This window comes from Paroedura picta, chromosome 4, assembly GCF_049243985.1.
Source record: "Paroedura picta isolate Pp20150507F chromosome 4, Ppicta_v3.0, whole genome shotgun sequence".
In the NCBI taxonomy this organism is placed as follows: domain Eukaryota; kingdom Metazoa; phylum Chordata; class Lepidosauria; order Squamata; family Gekkonidae; genus Paroedura; species Paroedura picta.
Window position 1 is genome coordinate 75,683,402 of NC_135372.1, and position 26,678 is coordinate 75,710,079.

Consider the following 26,678-nt stretch of genomic DNA (forward strand, 5'->3'; position numbering starts at 1 on the left):
CCTCTCTCTTGATCATACTGGAGTGTGACCATCATATTAAAAAAACCTTTTTTGACATGATGAAGCAGATATATCCAAAGGCTGGTAGAAATGCTTTGATCTGATTTCTTTCTGTGCTTGGAATGAAGTTGTTTGTGTTTTATTCAGTAAGATCTAAGTAAAATTAGTCAGTCAAAATTTTCAAACCCTGTAGGATGTAACATCAGTTTGGTTGATTTGAGAAGGTAAGATCTTCCTTTGTGAGGCTTCCAATAGAGCCCTCTCTTCCTTCTTTCTAGTTTGCCTTTTGAAGTTGGCTTGATATATTTTCCATTCAGGTTTGTTTCTTCACATTTGTAATGCCACCAACCACCTGAAAATAAGATTAAAAGCTTCATGTAATTCCAGTTTGTTGCAATAAAAATAAATGAAAGCTAAGGCAATAGTCCCCGAAGCCCATTTAGGCAGATGTAGGGACTTTCCTGTCTGTATTGGGATTTCTTCCTGTCTTTCAAAAGCAGCTTCATAAAATATATTGCAGGTTCCTGCTAAAGAATTTTGAGTTGCAAGGATGACAGGGGAAAAATGGAATTCAGAAGCACTGCTTCCTGCCCTCAGCAATGGGGGCCAAAGATTCCAAATATAGCCTCTTTGCATAACTGCTTGTCTGGATGTCAGCATGAGTTTGGAGACCTTTACTTGAACACTTTGTATGGATGATGGCTGCAATAACAGAACCTGCCTACTTAAATGGCAATATCATTGGTTGGTCAGTGCACTTACTCCTTTAGGCACTTGGTAATAAGACCACAACTGTGTGTACATAAATGCACGCAGCAGAGTTCTGTTTGAAATACCTGTTTCCCAACTATTTGTATTTCTTCATAAGTAAAGACATTGATTCCTTTATGCATTCCAGCAGTTCAGATATAAGGTGAGAGTGCCAGGACATCATCTTAGTTCATTTCCAGTACACTCTAATTGGTGCTAATAAATCTAGATTATTAAAAGGTTATATAACCTTTTTTTTGCGTTTCAGTTTAACAGCAATTACAGCCCAATAATATTTGAGAAGGAAATAGATAGGAGAGCTCTTGGTTATACTGAAATCTGAGTACATGAAGATTCCTGCTATATTTCATTTGAAACCTCTACTTATTAGATCTGCAGAAAAGCAGGTCACCACTGTTTGTTCTCTGTGCTACTGATTAACTGAAACCATTAGCAAAATGCTGTGTTTAAAATGGTAACCCAAGTCTGTATCCTAGAGTTTGAGCAGGTAGTTTAGTAGAGAACTAGAAATGTACAGAGAAGATTGACAGCTCCAACAGTTTCATTTTCAGGGCAGTACATTTGATGACTTTGGGATATCTGTTTTTTGTAACAAACTGATGCAATTAATTTAAATAAGCTAGTGTTCTAGTTATAAAAAAAAATTAAATTACCCATGCATTCAGAATATAGCTACCTGAATAATTCTCTGGACAGTTGGTATTCCCTTCAGTGTTGTTCCCATGATCTTTTGTAGAAAATTTAACTTCTTTCAGTTCAGGCAGAGCACTAGGGATATTCCCAGTAAGCTTTGCAAGATGGACAGCATAATCTGTTTCTGCACGTCCCATTATTAATGAGTACTCAATATAACGCTTGTTAGCTTTCCAGTCTTCCAACTCAATACGCAGGATGTAGTCACCTTGGTCTACAATAGGGTGGATGTTTCGGAGGCCCAACCAAAATTCCCCTGAAAATCCAAGGTGCACAAACATAACCATTAGGATAGATTAAAGGGAATATGTAATCATCTACATGGATTTATTAATTCTATTAATTAGGTAGACCACTGGAGCCTTGGGAACCCTTGAACTTTGCAGATCATTTCTCCTGAAAATCTTTTTTGTTTATATCTTGTGGATTATGCACTAATGATCAATAAAAGAGAAAATAAAAGTAAATTTAAATGGAATGGAACTTTGGAGCTTATCACTGTCTGCAAGGGAGGATTCAAGGCATACTTAACAAAATCATGCAACTGAATCTTTTTGATAAGTGAAGCAAGTGGCATATATAAAATTTAATTGCAGTGGAAATGGAGTGTCAGCCACAGGAAAGAAATACACCCTAATAGGCATTTTGGTAGTGTCATTTACTGTAGCACCTTTAAATTTAGCATTTTAAGTGGACTACGTGTGGTGCAACTCTCAGCATGTTTATCCAGAAGTAAGTTCTGCTGAGTTCAGTGAAACTACTTTTAAGTAATTGTGCACTGGATGGCATCCTTAAATAATTATGTGTTTTTGTCGTCTGCTTCTCTGTTGTTTTTGATTTTTGTCTTTTTGGGGGTGAAAAGGCATATTACTATATTAAGCCATTAATAGTGCAGTTATAAGCAGAGGTACATCCTTCTAAGCCATTGACTTAATTGGTATAACTGCTTAGGATTGTACTGTGACCTTTTCTGCACAAGGAATTTATGGTGGCTTAGTGCTTGTGTGGTTGTGGGTTTAATTCCTACTTCCTGATGATATCAGCACCATGAGGTGGCTGTCCGAAGGCTGTCCTGATTCTGTCCATCAGTTGCCCCGTGACAGGGAATGTGGATAAATCCGCAGTCTCTTTTTTGCTGCAGGGGACAACAAGCTGATAGTCACAGCAGGGCTGTCAGGAAGGGAAAACTCCCTTTCCCCTAGACAATATTGAGATGTTAACTAACCCAGGGTCCTGCATTTGTGCTATCAACTGCATTATATGACAGATTTTCACTCTTGTATTACAATGTGTTATACTGAGCTTTGTATTACAATGTGTTATACTCAGGTAGGAAAGTGTTACCAACTTTCTTTACAATTCAAACTTTTCCTCAATGACCTGTTTTCCAAAAAAAAAAAAATTAAATGGAATTATAGTCTTAGCTTATAGTTTTTATTCTAATGTGTCACATCTTTCTCCTCCAAAATTAGAAGGCAAATTGTGTTCATCTGGAAGGATGGACAAATTCATATAGGGAAACACCTCATTCAGCTGCATATCTAGACCAGGCTTCTAATAAAGGTAAAGGTAAAGGTATCCCCTGTGCAAGCACCGAGTCATGTCTGACCCTTGGGGTGACGCCCTCTAGCGTTTTCATGGCAGACTCAATACGGGGTGGTTTGCCAGTGCCTTCCCCAGTCATTACCGTTTACCCCCCAGCAAGCTGGGTACTCATTTTACCGACCTCGGAAGGATGGAAGGCTGAGTCAACCTTGAGCCGGCTGCTGGGATTGAACTCCCAGTCTCATGGGCAAAGCTTTCAGACAGCTGCCTTACCACTCTGCGCCACAAGAGGCTCAGAGTGTTACCAACTTTCTTTACAATTCAAACTTTTCCTCAATGACCTGTTTTCCAAAAAAAAAAAAAATTAAATGGAATTATAGTCTTAGCTTATAGTTTTTATAAGGCTTCTTATATATAGGCTTCTAATAGAAATGGCTTAAATGGATATCTTTTTGTTATTATGGAAATCCTGTAGAAGCAATGTACTTACAATTTAGCCAAAGACTTTGTGTGGCCCATGTTGCAAGAATGTGCTTACTAACAGACTTCTCTCATGATGGGGAATTTTAGAGGGCAATAATGCTCAAGTTGGGCAGTAGCCATGAGTACTGTTCTATAACTGCTAGAAAAACCTCTATCTTAAGGTCATTGAAGTAGTCCTGTGCATGCAAAAGAAGACTTAATATAAGGTATACATTTAAGGAGACTGAGAGGATGCATAACTTTAGCTTTCATTTTTAATAGTTACATTGATAGATAATATAGGAATTAATCCTGAATGATTTGTCCATATATAACCTGCATTGGTTATAGCCCTATTTACTGTACAGAGGTCAAGAGAAAAAGCAGTGCAGTTTTGATCAGTTCTTAATGTGTTCCCATACTTCATGCCCCTATTCAGTCAAGATTAGTCTACAAAGGTTTTAGGAAGAGGTGCAGTCAGAAAGCAATTGGTTTAGTATTGAAGTCTAAATACTAATTACCTATTAATAATTTAGGAATCAGTGACAACAAAGTGTGCATCCAGAAAACCAATCGTGGCTTAAAATTGACTGACTGTTCTTTTATAAAGAGAGTGCCAGTGTGGCACAGTGGTTGAAGTGTCAGATTAGGTTCTGGAAGACCTAAATTCAGATTACATAATTTCAGCCTAACCTACTGCATATGGGAAGAAAAGTAGGGCAAAAATAAGGAAAGAAATATAGAGATCATATGATAGCCTTATGTAGCTACATGAAATGCATCTGCATTGCATATTTTATCTCAGCATGTTGTTCACATGCTGTACTTCATAACTGCATGAAGGTCTGAATGCTTAGAGGCCAGTGCAATTCACATGACTAATGTATCTCCATTTTGTTATGTAAAGTTCAGTAGATCAGACCTACAAACTGATTGTCTGAGGAGTAATGTGGCTGTGATCATGTGTGTGTGAAAAGCCATATAACATATTAGATTCAATAGAAGGAGTTAGCCTCTTTGTAGTGTACCAATTCAGCAGTTGGTTAGAGAAGAAAAAAATTGAAAGACAATCCAAACAGGAAGTGTAATTCAATCATTAAACTTCCCAAGATATATTTAGCTTGTTTCTTTGTATTAGTGTTTGCACAGGCTTCACTGGTGTAGCATATTGCTATATAAAAACCACTTTCAGTATCTTTGAATGGTATAGAGCGAAGCATTTACCATCAAGGTTGCGAAACCCACTGATGTAAGTCTCCCAGGATTGGTTGAAATCTAGAGATCCATCAGCTCTATTTTGAATGACTGTCCATGAACTTTCTGAGGATAAAAAAGAAATTAAACATTAATTGCAGCTTGTATAGCTATTTTTACCATTTTACCATTTCACTTGGTGACAGACATGGGGCCACCTTTCTGAATCCTATTGAACCATTATACTTGCAGTGGCATAAGGAAGACGAATGTATATAATGTTTGTACTGATGCTTGCATGTGTATATTCACATTCAGTATGCTTTGTTTTTGCAATCTGAAAGAGATGTACTCTAGTATGATTATTTTATCAAGACATAGCAGACGTGTCTGACCCATCTGCAACAAATGTTATTTATTTATTTATTCCATTAAACCCCACCATTCTCCCCAGTGGAGACCCAAGGTGGCCTACATCATATTTCTCTCCTGTATTTTATCCTTGCAACAAACCTTTGAGATAGGTTAGATCAGGGACCTGTGGTCCTCCAGATGTCCATGGACTACAATTCCCATGAGCCCCTGCCAGCAATTGTAGTCCATGGACATCTGGAGGATCACAGGTTGACTACCCCTGGGTTAGACTGAAAGAATGTGACTGGCCCAGGGTCACCCAGCTAGCTTCCATAGCAGAAGTGGGGCTTTGAACCAAGGTCTCCCAGGCACTAGTCCAACACTCTTAACCACTATCCCACACTGGTTCTGTTACTGACTGCACAGGTTTTTAATAGTGTAATGCAGTGTTCCCCAACCCCCAGTCTGGAGACCGGAACCGGTCCGTGGATCAGTTGGTACCGGGCCGCGGCTCCTCCTTGTCTTCCTCCCCGGCTGCTGCCTTGGGGGCTGCCCTGCCACTCTGCTGCCAGCTCACCTTTGTTGCCGGCTCACCTTTGCTGCCGGTTCACCATGGCTGGGCCCCCTTCTCGGCGTGGCACTGCACAGCTGCTGCTTGCAGTGCCTCCAGCGGGTGGCAGGAAGTCAGGGGTGTCAGCAGGAAAGCAAACGGAGCAGGAGCTCAGGTGGCGGTGACGTCCCTCGGCAAAAGACGTCTCCCGGGCCTCAGTAAAATTGTCAAGCGTTGACCAGTCCCCAGTGATAAAAAGGTTGGGGACCACTGGTGTAACAAACAGCTAAGTTGTGATAAACATCCATACAAATTATGCTATACTGGTAATACAGACACTCCCCCCCCTCCTCTTCCTCCTCCCTGCTGGTAGAAGAGCCGGTCTTACACTGCTAATTGAACCACCACTCTTTGGTAGACAAATGCTAGCACCCATTGCATTCCTGGGTGCAATGGACCTTGCCTCTAGAATTTAAGTACATATTTAATTCTTCTAGGTTGTTTCCCAAGATGCAAGAAGTACCAAAGTGAACCTTTATCTGTACATTCCACCAATATTTGTATTCTGCAAAACTAGTATTTCTTCTATTTCTGTGTTCTGAAGGTACATCATGGATTCTTGATGTACATAAAGATAATGCATTTTCTAGCCATAAAAGACTGCCCATTATTGGCTGTGCTCAAAAGCATACTATATGGTCATTATTTGTTGCTATTTATAAATCTTTGGTCGTAACATTCAAATAGAATAACAGCTGTTGTATGATGCCCATCAATGTTATGATGTCATTAAAAAGCTTCAGTATGTGCCACAACTGGAGGCTAGTTGTACTGATTAATAACATGTAATCAATATAGCTAATCCTCATCATGGCCAAATCAGCTAATACTTAAAATGAGAGACTGGAACATGAACAAACAAGACAGATCTTTTTACAAAACCAAAAATGCAGTAGGTTTGCAGAAAAATCTGAAGTCTTAAAAAATTCCATTGCGTCATTTAGATGTAGCACCTGTAGCTCCTAGAAACAAATGTTCTCTCAGTGGATGTTATTGGTGTTCATAGGCAAGTCCAACAGTATTGCCAGTCTTCAAGTCTTGGTTTCTGACAGTAAAAAAAGAAAAGGCAGGGAAGGCCCTTTGCAAGGCTTAACATTGGTACCATGGTTGGAATTTCAGCCTAGGATCTGGGACACCCAAGTCAAAATCCCCATTATGCTAAGAAATTCACCTAATAAACTAACCTAAATAAAAGCTTTGTTGTGGGGATAAGCTGGAGAAGGGAATAATGATGTAGGCTGCTAGGGGTTCCCATTATGGAAAAATAAATAATCCCAGCCACGGTGGCGGCGCCAACAGCTTCGCTCGCCCCGCGGCCCCGCCCAGGCTCCGGCAGCTGCCGGCCACTTCCACGCCACCTACGGCCGACCCGCCCGCAATGGGAGCCGCGACCGCCCCGCCAGTGCCTCTGCCGGGACCGGCTGGTGGCGGCACACCCGCCGGCCGCAATGGTGGAGCTGCGTCAAGAACTACGGGCCCCTCGACTCGCTCCTCACGACCACCAACCCCAACAATGTCTCCTCCCTGCCGTGACATCCAGCAGGTAAGGCCCGCGCTGGGGGGAGGCCTGCCCGGGCTGCCAGCCCACAGGGGAGGGTTTCAGGCCGCCCCATCCACGGCCTTGGGTATGCTGCTGCCAAGCCATACGGCCACCGTTGCCTTCCTAGCGCCCATTTTATTGCTCTTTAAAATGGGCTTTCTATCTAGTATAAAATATAAAATATATATAATTATATATATTATATAAAATATAGCTGATGTTGGAAGTAGATAAAAGGTTGACAGGTGGGTAGAGAGTTAAGGTGACAATATGGAGATTGTCAGAAGGAGGGAAAGAGGAAGTAGATTGGGAGGTTAAAGAGGAAAGCGAGGTGCCCCTTGGAAGCCTAGTGCACAGTTGGGTCCAGTAGGTAGCACTGTGCAGCTGAGTCATAGTTTTCTGTGTAGAGGCTGCCAGTGGTAGGGAATGCTGAAGACTGAGGCAGTAGAGTTGGGAAATTATTGGAGATTTGGGGGCAGAGCCTTGGGCAATTTGAGAAGAGGAAGAATTCAACAGGATGTTGAGTTTGAAGCAGCCCTTTTCTCCATGGGAAGAAATATGTGTAGTCTGAAGGTCAGCTATAATTCTGGGAGAACCTTTGGTCCCATAGGAAGTTGGCAATTCTGGGAGCAGATAATGGTAGACTGGCTAGTGCATGAGAAGGAAACAGGAAACAGGGAATGGAAAGAGGAAATAACGGGGGAATGGGAAATGACATCCTTCCAAGTCCCCCTTCTTGTAATATGTACGTACCATTAGAACTCTTTCAGCTTTTACATGTGATTTCTACAGTTTGCTGTAAAAGCCCCAAATATAATCAAGATTTTATACACTAGGCCCACAAATGTAAGCAACATTTGTAGTATAGAATACATCAGCGTAATATGATGAATGATTTCTAGTACATCAGGATGAGTTTTGAAAGTAGGGTAAAGTGGCAGCTGGTACAGTGGTCTTGCCTAAGATTCTTTGTGGGGGGGGCGGGGCGATGCTGCTGACCAGTACTGAGTGCCAGCACCTTTTTTTCAAGGTAGTTCCAAGGAAATTGGTGCAACCTTATATATTACAAGCACATCCCTCCCACCTTTTAAGAAAAACAAAACACTGGACTTACCCATTTTCATTTCACAGTTTACGTCAAATGCTTTGGATCTGTTTGGTTTAATAGAGTAAGTGCCACTGGATTGTTCGCCTCTGTTGTAAATCCAAGTGCAGTCTGTAGCATTGCCTTTAAGAGTTTAAAATGTACAGCTATAATAGTAGAGGTAGAAATTTAAGGAGACTTGGAACAATTTTATAGGTTTATCCAAGCAACAGAACAGTTGTAAGCTATTTCTCATTCATTGTTCGTTCATTCATTCACTGCCCTGCAGCTCAGGTTGGTTTAAATGGAACATAGAAAAACACAGTATAACTTGGTAACCATTGTGTGGATCACTGTAGCTAGGTGTTCTGGGGCCATGTAGTGCACTAGTAGTTTGTCTTAGCATAGGTGGTAGAATGCCAGCTGCACTATCCTTGTGACCGGTGCCTCCATACAGAGGGAGGCATTAAGAATCACGCCTAGGTTCCTGGCGGAGCGGGTCACTGATAGCTGTACGCTGTCCAGGTTGGGCAAATACGTTTCCTCATTTGGACTCTTCCTACACAGCCATAGGGCCCCCGTCTTTGAAAGGTTGAGCTTCAGATGACTCTGCTTGAGTGTTCCAGATAAGTTGATTTTACATATTTAGATTTACATATTTTTCAGGGCAATCTGTGCAGAGCTACTATGCTGAGTAACTGCAGTTCTAATTGTGACAATGAATGCTAAAATGATTTTGGTGTTATGTAAAAGTTTAAAAATATTCTTGATATCATATAAAATATATTTATATAGCTTTAACTTGAATTGATCTAACGTTATGAACAATTCCAAATTTAACTTAACATCATCTTGTACTCAGGAGCACCTCTTTAGTATTTTGCAAGAGGTTGTTCAGTATGTTAATGTAACTATTGTAAACACTTCCCATATACTGGAGAGATGCCACTTATACAAATATGGCTCTTCTTTTAACTACTGTAGCAATTAGAAGCTTGACTTTGCATGTAAATCTGTTTTACATTCTTATACTGGGTATTTTACAAGGATCTCTGGGCAAGGATTCGTTGCCTTTTAAAATGTATTTCAAAATCCACTCTGTTGTCTATTCACAGATGATGTGTAGAAGGCCTGATTTCTTTCCTCAGTGTATTTTCCTGTCTTGTCAAACAGCATGTATATATATAAAGAGTGATTAGTACTCCTCATGACATGCTGAATGTTCAAAATCCTTTCTGTGCCTGCCCAATCCCCTACCTAATGCGGCTTTACTTCTAGCTATATATAAAGCATACATATATCATCAGAATTTACCTTTATAATCCTGAACTCTAGTTGTTCTGTTAGCATGAGTGACCTTTGCTTCAACTGTGTTTAGAGGAAATGAAATCTGTATATCAGCTAGAGAGCCTGCATTGTTTAGCTGGAAAGAAAGAAAGGATATCTGTCTATTTATTCAAAAAATATACTGTTCATGTTTAAACACACTGAGGGTAAGTATCCTTTGGAGAATCCCACTGGGGAAATGGGCAGTTGACCCTCTGTCCCCCTACCAAAGCTCAAAGCTCAGTTTGTTTTATGGATGACATATGTGCACTTTAGTGGCAGAAGAAGAAGAAGAAGAGTTGGTTCTTATATGCCGCTTTTTCCTACCCGAAGGAGGCTCAAAGTGGCTTACAGTCGCCTTCCCATTCCTCATAATTTTTTTGTGCAAGCACAGGCTGACTGAGAAAGGGCAAGGTGTTTCTGTTGACTGAGAGAAGCATAGACAGAGTGGTTTCATTGATTTCAGCAGGTGTTGCCAGTGTCTGAATGGAGAGGAAGTAGGAGGAGAGATAAAAAAAGTTTCATGGGTCCTAGAATAACATGAGCTTATAACAAAAATTAGGGGGTAGTCAGCCTCAGACTTACTGTAATTTGAGTACCATTTATATATCAGGACTGGATTTTTATGAGTATAACAACCTGTAGATGACTTTCTGTCTGTTAGTTTTACAAATTAATCAAGGTAAACCAAAAGTTTCAATTTCAGCGCAATCCTAACCCTAGTTAAACCTTTCTAAGACAATTGACATAAATTGACTTAGAAGGGTCTTAGGATTCTGCTTAGGATTTCAGTGGTAGCCATCCAAACTCGACTTTCTGAGCAACAAACATGTATGATTCATGGGTCTACAGGCACTAATTGCTTTCATAGTTGATATGTTTAAGCGTATACTTTAAATACTCTTGATATATTTACACATCCTTAACTCTATTATGCTCCCTTATATTTGGGAAACAGCCTCCTGTGAGGAGACTGTCCGGGGCTCTGTCTGTCCAGGTCCACCCTGATTGGCCCTCCAGCTCCCACCCTCCCTCCTTGCCTGCTAGAAGCCTAGTGGCTGCGGCACCCATTGTCGCCCACAAGGAGAGAGACAGCGACAGGGCCCACAGGTACACTCCTGCTGGGAGGGAGTTTTGGGGGGGGGGGAGAGTATAGAGCCTCCCTGCAGGCCGCAAAGCCCTGTCACTGCCGGCGGGGGGTGGGGGGCTTTCCACTCCCTTTAGCCCGCTTTGTGGGCCAAAGGGAGCTGCGGCCACCCTTTCACACGCTCCTGCCTGCCACCCCTTTCAAAGCCCATTTTTAAAATAGGCTTTGATACTAGTATAAATATAAGAAGTAAAATAAAATGCCACTTTTACAGAGGATTTATTTATAGGCCACCCCTCTTGAGTCCATCATCTCAGGGCAGTGTACAACATTATGAAGTAAAACCACTAAAATATATATAAATACATTTAAAATGTTAAAAAGCTAACATTAGATACCTGCAGAGTCTTTGCTTGCTGCTTGCCTAGACCAGTTGGGGAGACCCATATGGTGTTCTAATCTTCCAGGCATACTAGCCTCAACCATATATCTGACAGAAGAGCTCTCTGATTTGCAGGCCCTGCAGAACTGTGCTAGCTCTGTGAGGGCCCTGATGTTCTCCAGAAGCTCATCCCACCAGGTGGGGTTCAGGGCTGAGAAGGCCCTGGCCAAGGCCAGTTGCACTTCTTTGGGGCCAGGGACAACCACTCGGTGTTGACTGTAGCATTCTCCAGGGGAAATATTCAGACAGGCGGTGTCTTAGATACGCAGGTCTCAGACTGCAGATGGCCTTGAAGGTTAGGACTAAAACCTTGAACTGAATTCGGAACATCACTGGAAGTCAATGTAGCTGCTGCAATACTGATCTTATATGTGCTCTCCATGGTGTCCTGGTGAGGACTCTTGGAGCAGCATTTTGGACCAGTTGTTAGAAAGGTTAGAAATACTTCAGCAGTAAAACTTTAGAACTTTTAAAACCATAAAAGTCAATATTTAAAAGAAGCATTAGATACCATTGACTATTTTAGGAAAGCAAAATGAGACATACTGTATATACTCGTGTATAACCTGGGGTTTTTCAGCACAGTATTCACATTGAAAAAGTCCTCTTTGGCTTATACGCGGGTATATACGGTAATTGAACTAACAGCCGTCTCTTAGTCAGCCAATCGCTTCTGCAAACCTCCTGCAAGCTGAAGCTTGCTTGCTCTGGATGCTTGTAGGACAGCAATGATTTGAGTGAGGGACTCTGATCTTTTTTTTTTCTTTTGCCTTTACTTCTTCCAAACTATTCTTTGGTTTCTGTGGGTGGGGTGGGGTGGGTTTTGGGGGTGCTTTGGGATTTACTGTTTCTCCTAATGTTTATTTCTTTTTTCTGAGGGTCAGCATTGTTTGCCTTTTCTTCTTGGAGTTGTGTTTCTTTTAAAAGTTGATTTTTACAATTCTTTCTTTCAGTGTTTTGTTCTGGGGGGGGGCACTATAGCTGTAGTTAGAGTAGTCCAGTCTCGGAGTTCTGTAGCTGTTGTACTTGTTGTAGGAGGTTGCCAACTTCGGGTACTGTTGTTCTGCTCTGGTTTGCTGGGTCTCTTTTGCATTGACAGAGCTAGCGTACTGTTTTTCTTTGAAATAAATATTCAAAAACATTTAACCTACTGGTTCCTCAATTAATGTAAATTTACCAGTAACTGCTGCGTTTCCCACCCATGGCTTATATGCGCTTCAATAAGTTTGCCCAGATTTGGTGGTAAAATTAGGTGTCTCGGCTTATATCTGGGTCGGCTTATATGCGAGGATATACGGTAATACAATAGAACTTATAAACTATTAAAATATAAAATAAAACAAGATTAAGGGACGAACCATAAAAGCTACTAACCAAAAACATAAGTAATTTTATGGACCAATCGGCAAAGTGATAATGCTATATGTCAGTGACCAAATCTTTCCTAGTTCTTGAAGCTAGCCAAGCAAATTTTGCTACTTTGCTAGTTTAAAAACTATTTGAGTCTGATAGCAATAGTTGCAGTTGGACCAGTTGTGATTTTGGAATTAAGGTCAAGGACAGGCTTGCGAAGAGCGAATTACAATAATCTAGTCTAGAGGTGACTGTTGCATGAGTCTCCATATCTAGGTGCTTTGAGGCCAGATAGGATACTAGTAGCTTAGCTTGGTGAAGATGGAAAATACTAGCTTTACTACTTTCATGACTTGAGCCTCCATAGACAGGGAGTATCAAAAAAACAAACAAAAAACCAAAACCCTTTGAGCAGTTTTAAAGCTGAAGTGCACCAATTGCTAGATGTGAAACCAGATGCTGCAGTGAAAATGTTTGAACTGTTCCCAAATTACTTATTACATGATGGAAGTACTATGTTATTTGCAAGATTTCTGTGTTTTCAGAGATTATTTTATGACCCTTTTCTATACTGATGTTTCCATCCCTACCCTACTTTAATAGTTTTTTCTTCTCCTATTGCTGTGTCTTTCCCTTGTTTCTCCTATTGATGTGTCTTTCTCCAGAATCACTTGATAACATTAAAGCAATACCGAGAATGCCATTTAAATAAGCAACAACTATACCTTCTCTTCCAGGGCTTGTATTTGCTTTTGTTGTTTGTCAAGTTGGGCATGCTGGGCTTGAACAACTTCAAAAAGGTATCTTAGATTATTGTCCCGATTCTCCCCAACATTCTGCACGGAAAACAGAAATAATTTCTCCTCATTGTTTGAAATAACACTGCAGACTTTACCTTAACTTCAGCTAATTTTTAAAGTAAAAAAGACATTTATTTATTCATGTTTCCATTTATATCCCTCTGCTCCCAGCAAGGTGGCTTGCGGCGGGTCACACTAAAAACCCCAATAAAATATTCACTATGTCCCATTAAAACACCTATTTAAAACCTATGGCGGCAACAATTCAAATCTCACAGTGCTAGCTAACGAATTCCCCCCCCCCTTATGATATATTTGACTTATCTTCTGTCCAAAGTAAGTGATGGATTAAGTATTGGAACAGAAGAAAAGCCACTGACTACTGAATTGGACAAATGCAAAAGGTGAAACATGTCATACCAACCTGAGCACTATACATCTCTGCAGGAAAAGTGGCAGCTAACACTCCAGCCTCTGAGATTTTGCATAGACTCTAGACTACTATTGGTACTCTTTGGAGAGCCAACCAGGAATGCTTATATTTGTTAATTTTCATGATTAAGAAAGGATCACGAAAGTGCTAAATTTACCCTGGCTACACCGTAGATGATTGCCATGAACAACCCCTGATATGTTGTCTCTTTTCTGTGACTGACCCTTTTGTTATGCTATTTTCTAATATATGCATTATTAAAATATCTTAATTACATACACAGAAACCTAATCTTAATTTCTGTTGGTATAAAGTCTAGCAATTAACAAATATTTTCCAACCTTACTTAATTACTTAATAATAGCTAGCAGACTTATAAGAAGTCCACAAGGGTAGGTCGCACACAGATCTAAAAGACGGATAATTCTCCACATTTGGGGGAAATCTATGATTTGCAGAAACATATACCATTTTAAAAGAGGGAAAATGTCAGAGGCTGAGGGTTCCTGGGGTGAGTGTAGTGGGGTTGAATCCTCTAGGTTCCACTGGACTTCTTGGCTGGCCTCAAGAACTCAGAGGGGTGAGTTCAGCCTCACCCTGTTCCTTTTCCCCTGCTCACTCCAGAATGCTTCCCTGTCTACTCTTGACTGTGTCCATGCTTTTCCTCCTCAACCAGCCTGAAATCCATCTTAAAACATTTCACCTTGCATGGTGGCTCCCCAGACTCACTAACTCCCTGACCATGAGAAACCAGGGTTCCCTGATTGACACCCTCCCCATCCTCTGGGCAGCTACCACTGAAGCTCTACCCTTTTTCCAGGTCCATCTTTTTCCTCCCCTATACCTAGGTTAGCCTCTCCAGCATGCTGGGTGGTAGCTTATTGTTGCACATCACCATTGGCATCAGTGGCTGCTACTCTGGGCTCGTTCTCCTTGCTGCCCAGCTCTGCTGTGCTCCACTCAGTTCTATCCTGCATTGGGACCACTGGCTGACCTTCCCAATTTATGGCAGAACTGCCTTAGGTCCTGATATCACTAAGAGTGTGTATGTGTGGGTGTGGGTGGTGGTGGCTGCCCCAGAAAAAAGCTAAAAACAAATAAAACATAGACAAGCACATACACAGACTTTGCAGGAGAAAAAAGAACTTTAGATGGCACATAGAATTGCTATAACACCCTAATGTCTCCTGATGTTAGGGGAGGGGTTCAGGAGAGGAGACTAGTAAAGGGAGAAATATGAAGTGAATTGGAAATAAAAGGAAGTAAGTTTGGGTATGAACAGAGAGAGAATGAGAGAAGAGAAAAGGCAGGAAGTACAAGGAGGTGAAACAACAGGTGAGTGAGTGGCTACAGGAAGAAATGCCGGAGGCCGCGGCTTCCTCTCCCGGCCCCTCCGGGCCGCCAGCAAATCGGCTGCCAAAGCGGCCGATTAGCTTGCGGCTCGGCAAGCTTCTCTTCCCCCCCTCCCGAAACAAGAAGCTTGCCGGGCTGCGAGCTAATTGGCTGCTTTGGCAGCCGATTTGCTTGCGGCCTGGCGAGCTTCTCGCTTCAGGGGGGGGAGTGGGAAGAGGGAGCTGCGGCCCAGCACCGGGCCGCGGGTTGGGGACCACTGATCTAGAGTGTGAGTGACCAGGAGGAGGAAAATGTATGGCAGCAGGAGGAAGCAGAAACAAGGAAAGGCAACGAAGCAGAAATGAAGTAAGAGGGAGGGCAATAGAAGCAACTTGGAAAGGAAGTGAGTTTTACCTTCCACTGCATGTTGTGAACTTCCTGTGTATTATACCACAAAATGTCAAATACACCAATAGGAAGGAGATGATCTACTATTATCTTGCCTTTCCTCTAAGAGTTTGCTGTAGCTTACATGATTTTCCATTCCCAGACTAAGAAAGTGGAAAGCGGCAAAGGTTACCCAGTGAGCTTTATGACAGAGAAGGGATAATAACCTTGTTCTCCCAGATCATAGTCTAGCACTATAACCACTGCACCAAACTAGCTGTCATTCTTTATGATATCATCTAGCCCAGGGGTAGTCAAACTGCGGCCCTCCAGATGTCCATGGACTACAATTCCCAGAAGCCCCTGCCAGCAAATGCTGGCAGGGGCTTCTGGGAATTGTAGTCCATGGACATCTGGAGGGCCACAGTTTGACTACCCCTGCCTATTGATTTGCCCTTGCCTGAGCCAGTATTTTAGATCTCATTCTTTTTTCCTATTCCTGTGTATAATAAGTACAGTATTAGCTTTTCTATCTTGCTGCATTAATGCATAGAGAGAAAGGACACTATGAACATGTGTCTGGGAAATTAAATTGTAAATTTTCCTGGTGCCTAAAATTTAACATACTAGCAGTATCATCCTAAGCAATTCTATTTCTAAGTCCAGAATTGTGCTTGGGAGTATACTGTAGGTGCCATCATGCCACTGAGAAGAAGCATTTCCCGTCTGAGGCAACCACCACAGAAAAGGCCATCTTTCTGGCTGCCATCCACTTAAGAAGATGGAAGTATGTAAAAGAAGATTTCTGATGATAGCTACATGTATGTAGCTGGGCAATCATGGTAGGTGAGCTAAATGACATTATTTACTTCACTGGGATTAGTTTTTGGAGAAAGAAAGCATGGAAACAGTTTTTCTTGCCAGTTTTCTCATGAGGCTTAGTTTTAATGATGCTGCACTTTTTCATCATAGCAGTTTCTTATTTCTATAGTTGTTCATTTGTTAAACTCAGATTGTTAGTACAGGAAAATAGCTTTATACCAACTGAAGTCATTTTACTTAAATCCATAATGAATGTTTTAATAAACTCATTTACAATGAAGAAACAATTGCTCCTTTGTTCCTGTTTAAATATTTTTATTGTTCAAAAGTATGATGCTAGTAAACTTCCATGCAATTAGGATTGTATCAGAAGCAAAATAACATTTCAGTTTGCTGCACTGTTTCCACTACAGCTCTTTCAAATGTACTTACTTTAAGTGATACAGTTTCTTCATGTTCTTGAATTTTAGGATGGGTGTGAAACAGTTTAGTACATTTTTCTTCAAGCCCCCCTACTTTATTTTGAAGGATCTTTTCTTGTGAAAGAACTTTAATCTTAGAACTCAACTCCAGAGACAGATTTTTTATTTCTTCATTGTTGAATTGCAGTCTAGAAGCTGTTTTTCTGAGTTGCCTCTCTTCTTCCTTAATTTCATGTGTTTGTTGCAAGAGCTCATAAAAAGACTGATCAAAAATGTTCAGCTTGTGAAAAATGTCGTCCATTTGCTCCTTGGTCTTGACAGCAAAGTCTTTAAGGCCGTGCCCAAGCTGAAGTAGTCCATTGGCTAGCAACCTCACATCATCTAACATTGCAAACTTTAACTTTGTCTCAGGAGGTTTTGGGTCAAAGGAAGAGTAGTTTCCATCCATTGTAACTGAAACAACTGGAGAAACAGTGAAGAGTAATACTGTATAATTTTCATTTTCTTTCTGCTTAAAATATTCTAATAGTCTTAAAAGCAGGATTTTTTCTCAGCCATTAGCCCTCCTCTGTGCAACAGGCCTTGGTATGCCTGCATGTATTCTCTCTCTCTCTCTCTCTGTGTCTCTCTCTGTCTCTCTCTTTCTATTATACATATATATCTGCTCTTTTCTCAGAAGTCGTCAGAGTAGTTGATCATTAAACCAGTCATGCACCGTTAAATGAATATGACCTGGGTGCCCTTCAGGCTCTGTATCTATCAAGAGAAAAATCCCTGACTAAATAGTGACTGTTACTCTGAATTAAATAGTTCATGAATCGGTCAGTTTTCAAGATAAATTTTATTTTAAAAACACTGATTGGGAGTATATATAAAAATTGATTTGGCAGAAGACATAAGTTTGAAATGAAAATTCAAAGCTAGAACTTCCAGTATAAAGCAGTACTGTAACTCTAGGCAAGAGGTACAGACTTTCTCATATATGACAATTCTCAAATTTTAGCAACCTGAAGACCACCATTTTAACTCCAAGCTCAATTATATCTATTTCAGGAACCACAACTCACTGCAAGCCTTCATGAGGCTATGGAATCCACTTTGAGAAATACTTTAAAGCATTATTCAGTATCTCCCTGCACCTTACATGTACCATTTCATTTAACAGAAATTGCTTTACTAACTAGGGTCTAACTAGGGCTCTCATTTGTTTTCCAACAATGGTCAGTCATGGTTCATGGTACTCCCAGAGGAGGAAAAGTTATTCTAGTTCTATTTATGAGGACATCAAGAATATTTACTTTTGGTTCCAACCACAATAGAGCCAGAATAGACTGGTACTTATCCCTGGAATCAGTTTTCAAGGCTATTGGTTTGTTCTAGGAACAAGTGAAGTATCAATAAATGCATGTAAATTATGATGTATCTTTTTCTTATAATTAAGCTAGCCACATACAATTGGGGTTACAGTGAAAGACAACATTTGTTATTTCAGGTATTTTAGAGCTTACCAAGAGTGGAAGAAGAGGGTAAGGATGTAGATATTGGGAAACATAAAAACAAATGTGTTCATAGTTTTCAGTTAACTGTATTTAAATTCTGACAGTTTGTCCATGGACCTAGAACAGAATCTAAAACCAAATTTCATAGTCTTAAAAAATGGACAGTGGTGTGTTTTGCATTGAACTTTAATTTATAGGTTCTTGTTCTGAAATGACATTAGATGGATACAGATGACCATATTGCTAGAGATTTTACTATGTATTTTACCACAAACCTGCGTCATATACGGCAGTGGTCCTCAACCTTTTTGAGGCTGGGGACCGGCAGGGCAACTGCCTGCCCGCGCATCTCGTGCATGCGCGCCCGCACTTGCGCATGCGCAGCTGGGCCGCGCATGTGCACATGCACGGCCGGGCCGTGCATGCGCGATGTGCGGGCGGGGCCCTGATTTCCTCTCCCCCACTCCCATAGTAAGAAGCTTCCCGGGCCGCAAGCTTGGGCCTGGGAAGTTTTTTACTGCGGGGGGGGCGGGGAGAGGGAGCCGCGGCCTGCGGGTTGGGGACCACTGATATACGGTATCCTCTTTAATAGTTGGCAGTTCTATCCAGAGTATGTTGAAGCTGTTGTGGGACAGATGATTACCATTGAAACTAATAGGAATTCCACAAGTGATTATGGTAATTACTTAATTTCAGTTTTAAAAAATTTGCTCTTGAGATCAGGTTGCAGAAGAAATCAAATATTTGTTGCATTATTCAAGACACTCAGGAAGTACAATAGTAGGGTACAGTAATGCTGACAGAACTCCAATTCCAGACTAGCCAAAGACAAATCTACAAATCACTAGAGGAAGATGAAAAGTTAGAAGTAAAATCAAATAAAGGAAAGACAACAACCTTCTGGAAAGAATTCTGTAAAAGCTCCAAAGAATGCAATAAAAAAGGTCAACTGGATCACAGATGAAGAAAAAGAAGAGTTGGTTCTTATATGCTGCTTTTCTCTACCTAAAGGAATCTCAAAGTGGCTTACAGTCGCCTTCCCTTTCTTCTGCCCACAACAAACACCCTGTGAGGTAGGTGAGGCTGAGAGAGAGAGCCCTGATATTACTGCTCGGCCAGAACAGCTTTATCAGCGCCATGGCGAGCCCAAGTTCACCCAGTTGGTTGCATATGGGGGAGCACAGATTCAAATCCAGCTCGCCAGATTAGAAGTCCGCACTCCTGACCACTACACCAAATTGGCTTCCCACAACTCAGCTGTTTAAATGATGTTGAAGCCATAGACTTCATCTTTTTCAGGCACTTCCAGTTTTTCAGCTTATTTTTCATAGCTGTGATCCAAGTGACTTTGGTTAGTCTGGAAGTTGATGTCTTGTCTTTGCTGTATGCTCCTGTTGTGTATCTTGATCATACTATACATCAACTGGTTGGTTCAGTTATGTTTGTTGTAGGAATTCTTTCAGTTGCTGCACTGATGTGTTCAATGAGTCCTACGAGATCTTTCTTTGAAGTTTTGAGCACAGGTAAACTTTATCTGTCTTCTTTGCTGTTAATATGCTCTAAGATTTTTGCCTTTCGTTGTTCATGTACGAAAGTGATGTATTGTGAATATCTCACTTTCAATTAGTGGACTTTCAAGAGTAAGGATGGGCATGAACTGGCTGGATGTGATGGATTTTGCCTGCTTCATGGTTCACAAAATGAATCTTCATGAATTTTTTAGGCAGTTTGTGGGGAGCAAAAAGCCAGAGTTCAAACTTCTCTACTTTCTCCTCTCTGCGAAAACCACTAAAATAGCTGAGGCAAGCTACTCCCTCCCCCTCAGCTGTTTAGATTGGAAATAGCTAAGTCATAGGGCAGCCTATCCAGGACTCAGCCTGCCCAGGAGTAAAATGTTTTGGGCTTTAAATAGCTGAGCCTATTTCCACAACTCAGCTGTTTAAATTAACTTTCTTGGGCAGCAAGCCTCAAAGGCTTTAAAGAAGCTCAGCTTTGTCAAACCTCTGGAGCTTGCTGCCCAAGAAAGTCCCTTTAAACAGCTGAGCCATACACAACAGTTTGTTCTGTGCAGCTAATTTTTTAAACAGCTGCTTTCTTGGGTTTAAATTGGACCGCTGAGTGGCAGTCTGCTGCACAGGTGTGTAGTTTAAATGGCAAGGAGCCATTTAAACAGAACAGCTCAACAATAGTCTACTTTCACTTTATGGAAAGACTCCTACTGTGTTGATCTGTGTAATCAATAGTTCTGCTGAAATCTTGTCCTCACATCCATGCTAGAGGATAGGGAAGCAGTCAGACCTTTGATCTGAGAAATTGATACAGAGAAGGATTAAAATGTGAAATCTGCTGCCAGAGGATATAGTGATGGCCACAGGAATAAATAGTTTTGAAAAGGGATTAGATTCGTGAAAATCGGTCTGTCAGTGGCTACCATGGTGACTGAGAAAAACCTTCCCATTCAAAGGCACTAAACTGCGGAATCCCAGAGCCAGGAGGAAATACCAGGGGAAGGCCTCAACCTTTATGCCCTGTTGTTAGCTGTTTAAAGAAACTGGTTGCCCTCTGAATGTGTGTTTGTGATAGGTTCCTGGACTAGATGGACCATAGTAAAGTGGATATTTGAACCAGGGCCTCCATATCCTGGTCTAACACTGTGACCACTACACTACACTGGCTGTTATTTGATGAATTTCCTCATTCCAACTCTGAGAGAAAGGAATGAAGCCAAGGAAAACAAGAAAGTTCCACTTCAAAAAAATGAACCATTGTATCTCTAATTCCTTATGAGAAAACTGTTCTTAAAATATGGATCATGTAGCTTGGTTTTGCAAATATATTTAAATCCCCCTTTTAAGCTACTAATAATACTTAATGAAAGTTTTATGAGCAAAGTACATTTTAAAGTAAATTTTCATATCCATTTTTATTTGAAAAAGCACATTGAGGAGTAAATGTATTCATGCCAGAATTAGGTAATTTAGGAGAGCCACAAAAGAAAAAGAGAAAATCCTTCAGCAGCTGCCTACAGAAATAATAAAGAGAACATTGATTAAGCAAGATGACCAATGGGGATGAAATTCCAGCGCTTAATTCAGCATGAAGTTCTTCATTTGAAACAGAAAGAATTGCCGATCTGTTAAGCTTACTGCACTGCGTGGAAGGCACAACTTAATGTGGCTTTATAGACCAGCATACACATATTACCGAGCTGATTGACAATGGCCGTTCGTGTGGGGAAAGCATCATGAGGCAAAGTGTTTGTCATTTGCATAATCCATAGGCTGTGATATGTCCATGGTAGTATATGCTTGGCAACTGGATAGGCTGCATGGTTTACAAAGATATATTAATGATGTTGTTAGCTTCAGATTCTTAAAATGTTGAAACTGTTTCAAAACTGAAATGGGAATAGAGATATTGTGAAGCATAATGTATTTGGCCCATGCTTTTTGGTCAGTGCTTGGGAGTTGCTTGTAAGACTATCAGCAGGCCTGGGGAAAATGTTATCTCTGTAAAAGAAGATAAGTTAGGTATTACTTACTAGGTGTTAGAGCCTCTTGTGGCGCAGGGTGGTAAGGCAGCAGACGTGCAGTCTGAAGCTCTGCCCATGAGGCTGGGAGTTCAATCCCAGCAGCCGGCTCAAGGCTGACTCAGCCTTCCATCCTTCTGAGGTCGGTAGAATGAGTACCCAGCTTGCTGGGGGGTAAACAGTAATGACTGGGGAAGGCACTGGCAAACCACCCCGTATTGAGTCTGCCATGAAAACGCTAGAGGGCGTCACCCCAAGGGTCAGACATGACTCAGTGCTTGCACAGGGAATACCTTTACCTTTACCTTTACTCTACATCATTAAAAGCTGCACCTGCCCATTTCAGCACATTAAGCCTATGTTGAAGAGGCAGTATATTTTTTTTTCCTCCAGGCTTCTTGACATCCCAAGCTGCTTATAATATCACATGTCTCTGCACCGTGTTTCAGAAACATGTAGGAAGGCAAGAAGAAAAGGACTGAGTAGACAGCTTTACAGTGTTTGGAATATACAGATGCAAACTGAAGTTCTACAGCATAAAGCTCCAGAGATACTTATCAAAGTTCAGACTTTTATGGTAGTTATATAAGGAGTGACCCTGCCACCATGATTTATTTATTTACATAATTTATACTTCACTTTTCTCCCAATTGGAACCCAAAGTGGCTTACGATACTCCTTCCCCATTTTATCCTTATTATAACTCTATGATGTTGGTTAGGCTGTGTATGTGACTAGCCCATGGTTACCCAGCAAACTTCCATGACAGTGGGTATTTCAACCTGGGTATTCCAGATTCTAGTCCAACACTTTAACCACTGTACCATACTAATTATCCTAAGGCCAGTCTATTTCTGTTTTCTGTCTTCCTACCCCTTCTGTTTTCCTCCGTTTAATTCTCTAAAAACCACTATCCTCTTCTGCCATATTGCCCATTCTCCTTCATGCATACTCACTCCAATGTTGTTTTCTTGTTAATTAGTATTAACTAAGAACAGTTTGGTATATGTAAATGAACATAAATGAGAGAGGCTTCAAGAAAGCCATAAAATATCCTATTATTAACAGCCTTGTCCAGGTCTTGCCATAGCTTCCTTTATTGAGTCAATCTATCTCATACTAGATCTCCCTCTTTTCATTCTGCTTCTCCTCTTTCTTTAGCAATTTAAAGAGTTTCATCAGTCATCCATTGAGATTTTTAATTTGCTACAGGAATAGTCTTTGCTCATTCTTCCTTAATAATATCTCTAGTTTCAACCCCTAATTCTTTTGGTTCATGTTGAATTTAGCAGTGCAAATCTGTTCTTTAAGTGGTCTTTAACCTCTTCAGGAGTATTGCTTAGATTGTATTTTGTCACTATGATCATTTTGGTGTTTTTCTTCAGTTTTATTCTAATTTTCTGTATTAACAATTCATGATGTATTGTACTTCAATAATTATTTATATTAGATTATGATACATGTCAGCTCCTTTTGAAGCCAATTTGCTACTGAAAAGTAGGGTTAATTTTTTTTAAAGCATCCACCAATTATTCCATCAAGGGTTGAATTATCATTGAGCATTCCCATGAGTACAGTCTTCTGTGTAAGCAAAAGGAATTATATCAGTAGGCAATTATAAGAGTAACTCTAAACTACACAAATATATTAAGCTTTCTTATACTGTGTCATGTCATTGGTCTGTACTATCTACCTTTTAACCAGAGTCCCAATCTATGAAGGTTGTAAAACAGCAGCAGCCATCTCATTAGATCACTCAGTCTAATAAATGAGCAAACATACCTTCTGTAGCCTGAATTGATAATATATTACACTCTATAACATCATAGTGAGGTCAGATATATAAATGAATGAATGAATTGATGAATGAATAAATAAATAAATAAATCACACACATGTACTACTGTTTTGATAAACAGTATGTAGATGCTGCTGTATGTAGATGCTGCTGAGCTTAATAAAATGCAAGCTCATTTAAAAGTGTTGCTGAATTCATAGTTGCTTTTTGTCATATGTTTTCTCAATAGGCATTAGATACTAATAATACAACTACTGATGTGGAGGGTCTGTAATTGTTTTTGACTTTTTAATGAAATAAGAAATGTTGGGAGCCACTGATCTGCTCCCTTTCATGGTTGTTATGAGAGATGTCAGGTTAAAGACTAGATTTGAGTCTAGTAGCACCTTAGAGACCAGCAAGATTTTGGGGTATAAGCTTTGAGATTCTAAGTCCCCTTCATCAGATACAGTAGGGTGGGAGATCTCTGAGTCCTTAGATACCAGTCAGAAGGTGGGAAAGATGTTGCAAAGAAAGGAGTCAGGATGTGGCAAAGACTGTAAGTCAATTAGCATAGTTCAAAAGATGCATAATATAGAATATAGAACTGTTACAGAATGTTAATTTTCTCCCCATTGAGTCTGATTAGGCAACTTTTCCCCTTCTGCTTACTTTCCAGAAACCTTCTATATGTGTATCCTCAGACACTTAATTTTGCCAACCGGCAAGGATCTGCTCGGAATATTACTGTAAAAGTCCAGTTTATGTATGGAGAGGATCCAAGTAATGCAATGCCGGTATGGTGCATCTCTCTGTATGCACGCACTTCATTCCTTTATGTGTGCATATGTGTTTCCTTTGAATTTCTTTACTGTGGTGAGACTGTGTGTGTTCTGATGACAGATGCTGTGATATATACCTAGTCCAAGCAGTACATGCTGTACTATCATTGGCTCAGTGACTGCTTCTGACAGTGCTGCAAAGCCAAAATGGAGCATCAAATGTAACACTGGCAATATTTTGCATCCTTTTATTTTCCCCCTTTTTTCATAATTGCGTGTCTGCTGTTTTGTCCTTGAATTTTCATGTGATTCTTTTATCCACAGCCTGTGCATCAAAGAGCAGTAGGGGGCATGAGCGATCTCTCATACTATCTGAAAACCCATCTCTGTTTCCAAACATCCTTCAGCCTTTTATATGTTCTTTTCAGATCAATTTGTATATAGGTTCCATGGAGCACAAAATAGAAATAAAGGCTTTAATCTTTGCAATTGGCATTACAAAATTGAAACATTATTTAGGCTAGAGGGCCTTACTGATTTAAATTCTAAAGAACATGGATTAAAAATTCTCTTTTGTTTACATTTCAGGTAATCTTTGGGAAATCCAGCTGTGCTGAATTTTCAAAGGAAGCTTACACAGCTGTTGTGTATCATAACAGGTAAAATGCAGAAGATGCTTTAAAAAGACCCCCAAAATATCTGGCTTCATAGGGCATTATATGCACAAAACCATACACCATATTAAGGAATAGTACATTTGTATAGTTTGCTTTTTTATTTTGTTTCTTTATTCATTTTTGTTGCTGTTGTTGTTGTTGTTAAATTACTCCTCTATCATACTTTTTAGTGACAGCACATCTGATATTCTTTAACAGGAGTTGATGGGAATTGAACCAGGACTATTCTGCATGCAGGACAGATGCTTAGACTGTAGCCTACTATGTTGGGGGATCCAAGCTGCCTTTGGAAAAGTATTCCTTCCTTCCTTCCTTCCTTCCTTCCTTCCTACCTACCTACCTACCTACCTACCTAGAGCCTAAGGGGTAACCTACATAGAGTTCTTCCATTTTAGTCTTGCAGTAAATTTTTGAGACTGAGAGATAGTAAGTGGCTCACAGTGGCTGAGCAGCCATTTTAGTCCAGGTGTCCTGGATTTACTACCACTGCACCACATGACCCATTCTCACAATGCACCATGTGAGAATCCACATAAAAATGCCTGATGTGTTAGTGTTATGGTTGTTGTTTTACTGTATTTTTATTATGAGTTTTAATGGAGAATGTGTTCTCCGAAAGGTGGGCTAGAAACAGTATCAGTTAGTCACATGTTGTAGCAACACTAGTAACGTGGAATTAGTATAATAATTCTGAATCATTTGGCTGAAACATAAGGAGACACAATATATGCCAACTATTCTTCATGCAGAGTGAAGAAATATCAACAGAAATATCAAGTGAAATGTAAAAATAAGCCCTTAGTGGCAGTAATCATTCTCTCACATGTGACATAACATTTTAAAACTGTTAGAACACTGTTCTGGGTCCTTGTTCATCAAACCAAATATAATACTTCTTCAAGGCTGTCACCACATTTGCTGCCCTGCTAACATGAAGGACTAGTTTTCTACTAGTCTCACTACCTTTCCTAACTTGGCATGGCAGGATTTTTTCTGATGTTCCCTCATTCCTTTTTTTCTGATATTCTCCTGTCCTCAAGGCTTTGTGTGTTCTGCTGCTGCTTACCCTAATAGACATTCTTGGCCTTAATGACATTTCTCAGCATTCACTTGACATATTTAAAGTAAAGAGTGATTCCTCTTGCCATGTTGTATTCCCTGACTGGCTTTGTAACAGCTAATATGGAGTTTGAATGTCTTACATTCCCTTGGAGTTTTGCCAGATGTCATTAGCGTTACTAAGTCCTTTTGAAAGAATGGCAGGATAAAAGTGGTTTAAAGGTAAAGGTATCCCCTGGACCCATTATGCACGGGGGTTTTAGCGCACATTCGGGGTGGAATGGCGGCGACTAAAATCACGGATAACGCACGGAGCCGGCTGCAACCGGCTGCAGCTTCGGTGCATGCCGCCGAAAAAGCCGTGCCAGTGAAACGCGGAAGAAAGCGCAGCTTCCGGGTGAGCGGGGCGCAACTTTCATGACCCCCCTGGTTCATGCCATCCTGTTCCCGACTGCTCTTGCATATTCTCACTTTCTCAGGCCTCTTCCAACCCAAGGCCATAAAGCAATAAACCTGTCCTCTGAGATGTTTCCTCCCTTCCTTTTCCCAGCGGGCGAGGAGGCCCAACAACTGTATCAATCTCACTGTAAGTGTCCTTGCGGAGACAGCCAAATCTCAACAATGTGCCATCTCCCCGATAAGGCACCTGGCCATCTGGTAGCCTGGGAACAGGACCCCTTTTGTCGTCTTTAACCACT

General features: G+C 40.7%; 2 protein-coding genes across 14 annotated transcripts in view; one reads left to right on the top strand and one right to left on the bottom strand.

Annotated features, from left to right (window-relative positions):
- Positions 1-26,678, top strand: part of DOCK7 (dedicator of cytokinesis 7) — a 171,458-nt gene that overhangs the window by 65,491 nt on the left and 79,289 nt on the right. For all 13 annotated transcript variants that reach the window (XR_013230236.1, XM_077333511.1, XM_077333499.1 and 10 more), the window contains exons 15-16: positions 24,142-24,259; positions 24,833-24,903. Coding sequence is in view for 12 of the 13 variants with exons in the window: in XM_077333511.1 (XP_077189626.1) it covers positions 24,142-24,259; positions 24,833-24,903 (189 nt within the window). In the remaining variant the exon portion in view is untranslated. The remainder of the gene's footprint in view (positions 1-24,141; positions 24,260-24,832; positions 24,904-26,678) is intronic.
- On the bottom strand, positions 124-17,566 carry ANGPTL3 (angiopoietin like 3). The gene is made up of 7 exons (XM_077333498.1): positions 16,668-17,566; positions 13,187-13,297; positions 9,568-9,676; positions 8,284-8,397; positions 4,696-4,791; positions 1,448-1,720; positions 124-352 (listed from the first exon to the last, which is right to left on the bottom strand). Exons 1-7 carry the CDS (start codon positions 17,103-17,105, stop codon positions 168-170), a joined length of 1,326 nt encoding a protein of 441 aa, XP_077189613.1. The 5' UTR covers positions 17,106-17,566; the 3' UTR covers positions 124-167.

What these genes read in the sequence shown, in the direction of transcription:
- ANGPTL3 (XM_077333498.1), bottom strand. Translation starts at nt 17,105, where the DNA reads ATGGATGGAAACTACTCTTCCTTTGACCCAAAACCTCCTGAGACAAAG. An exon ending in AAACTGTGAAATGAAAATGG is followed by an intron (nt 4,792 to 8,283) that starts GTAAGTCCAGTG and finishes TTTTATCCTCAG; the next exon opens with AAAGTTCATGGACAGTCATT. An exon ending in TGGGTTTCGCAACCTTGATG is followed by an intron (nt 1,721 to 4,695) that starts GTAAATGCTTCG and finishes TTGGATTTTCAG; the next exon opens with GGGAATTTTGGTTGGGCCTC.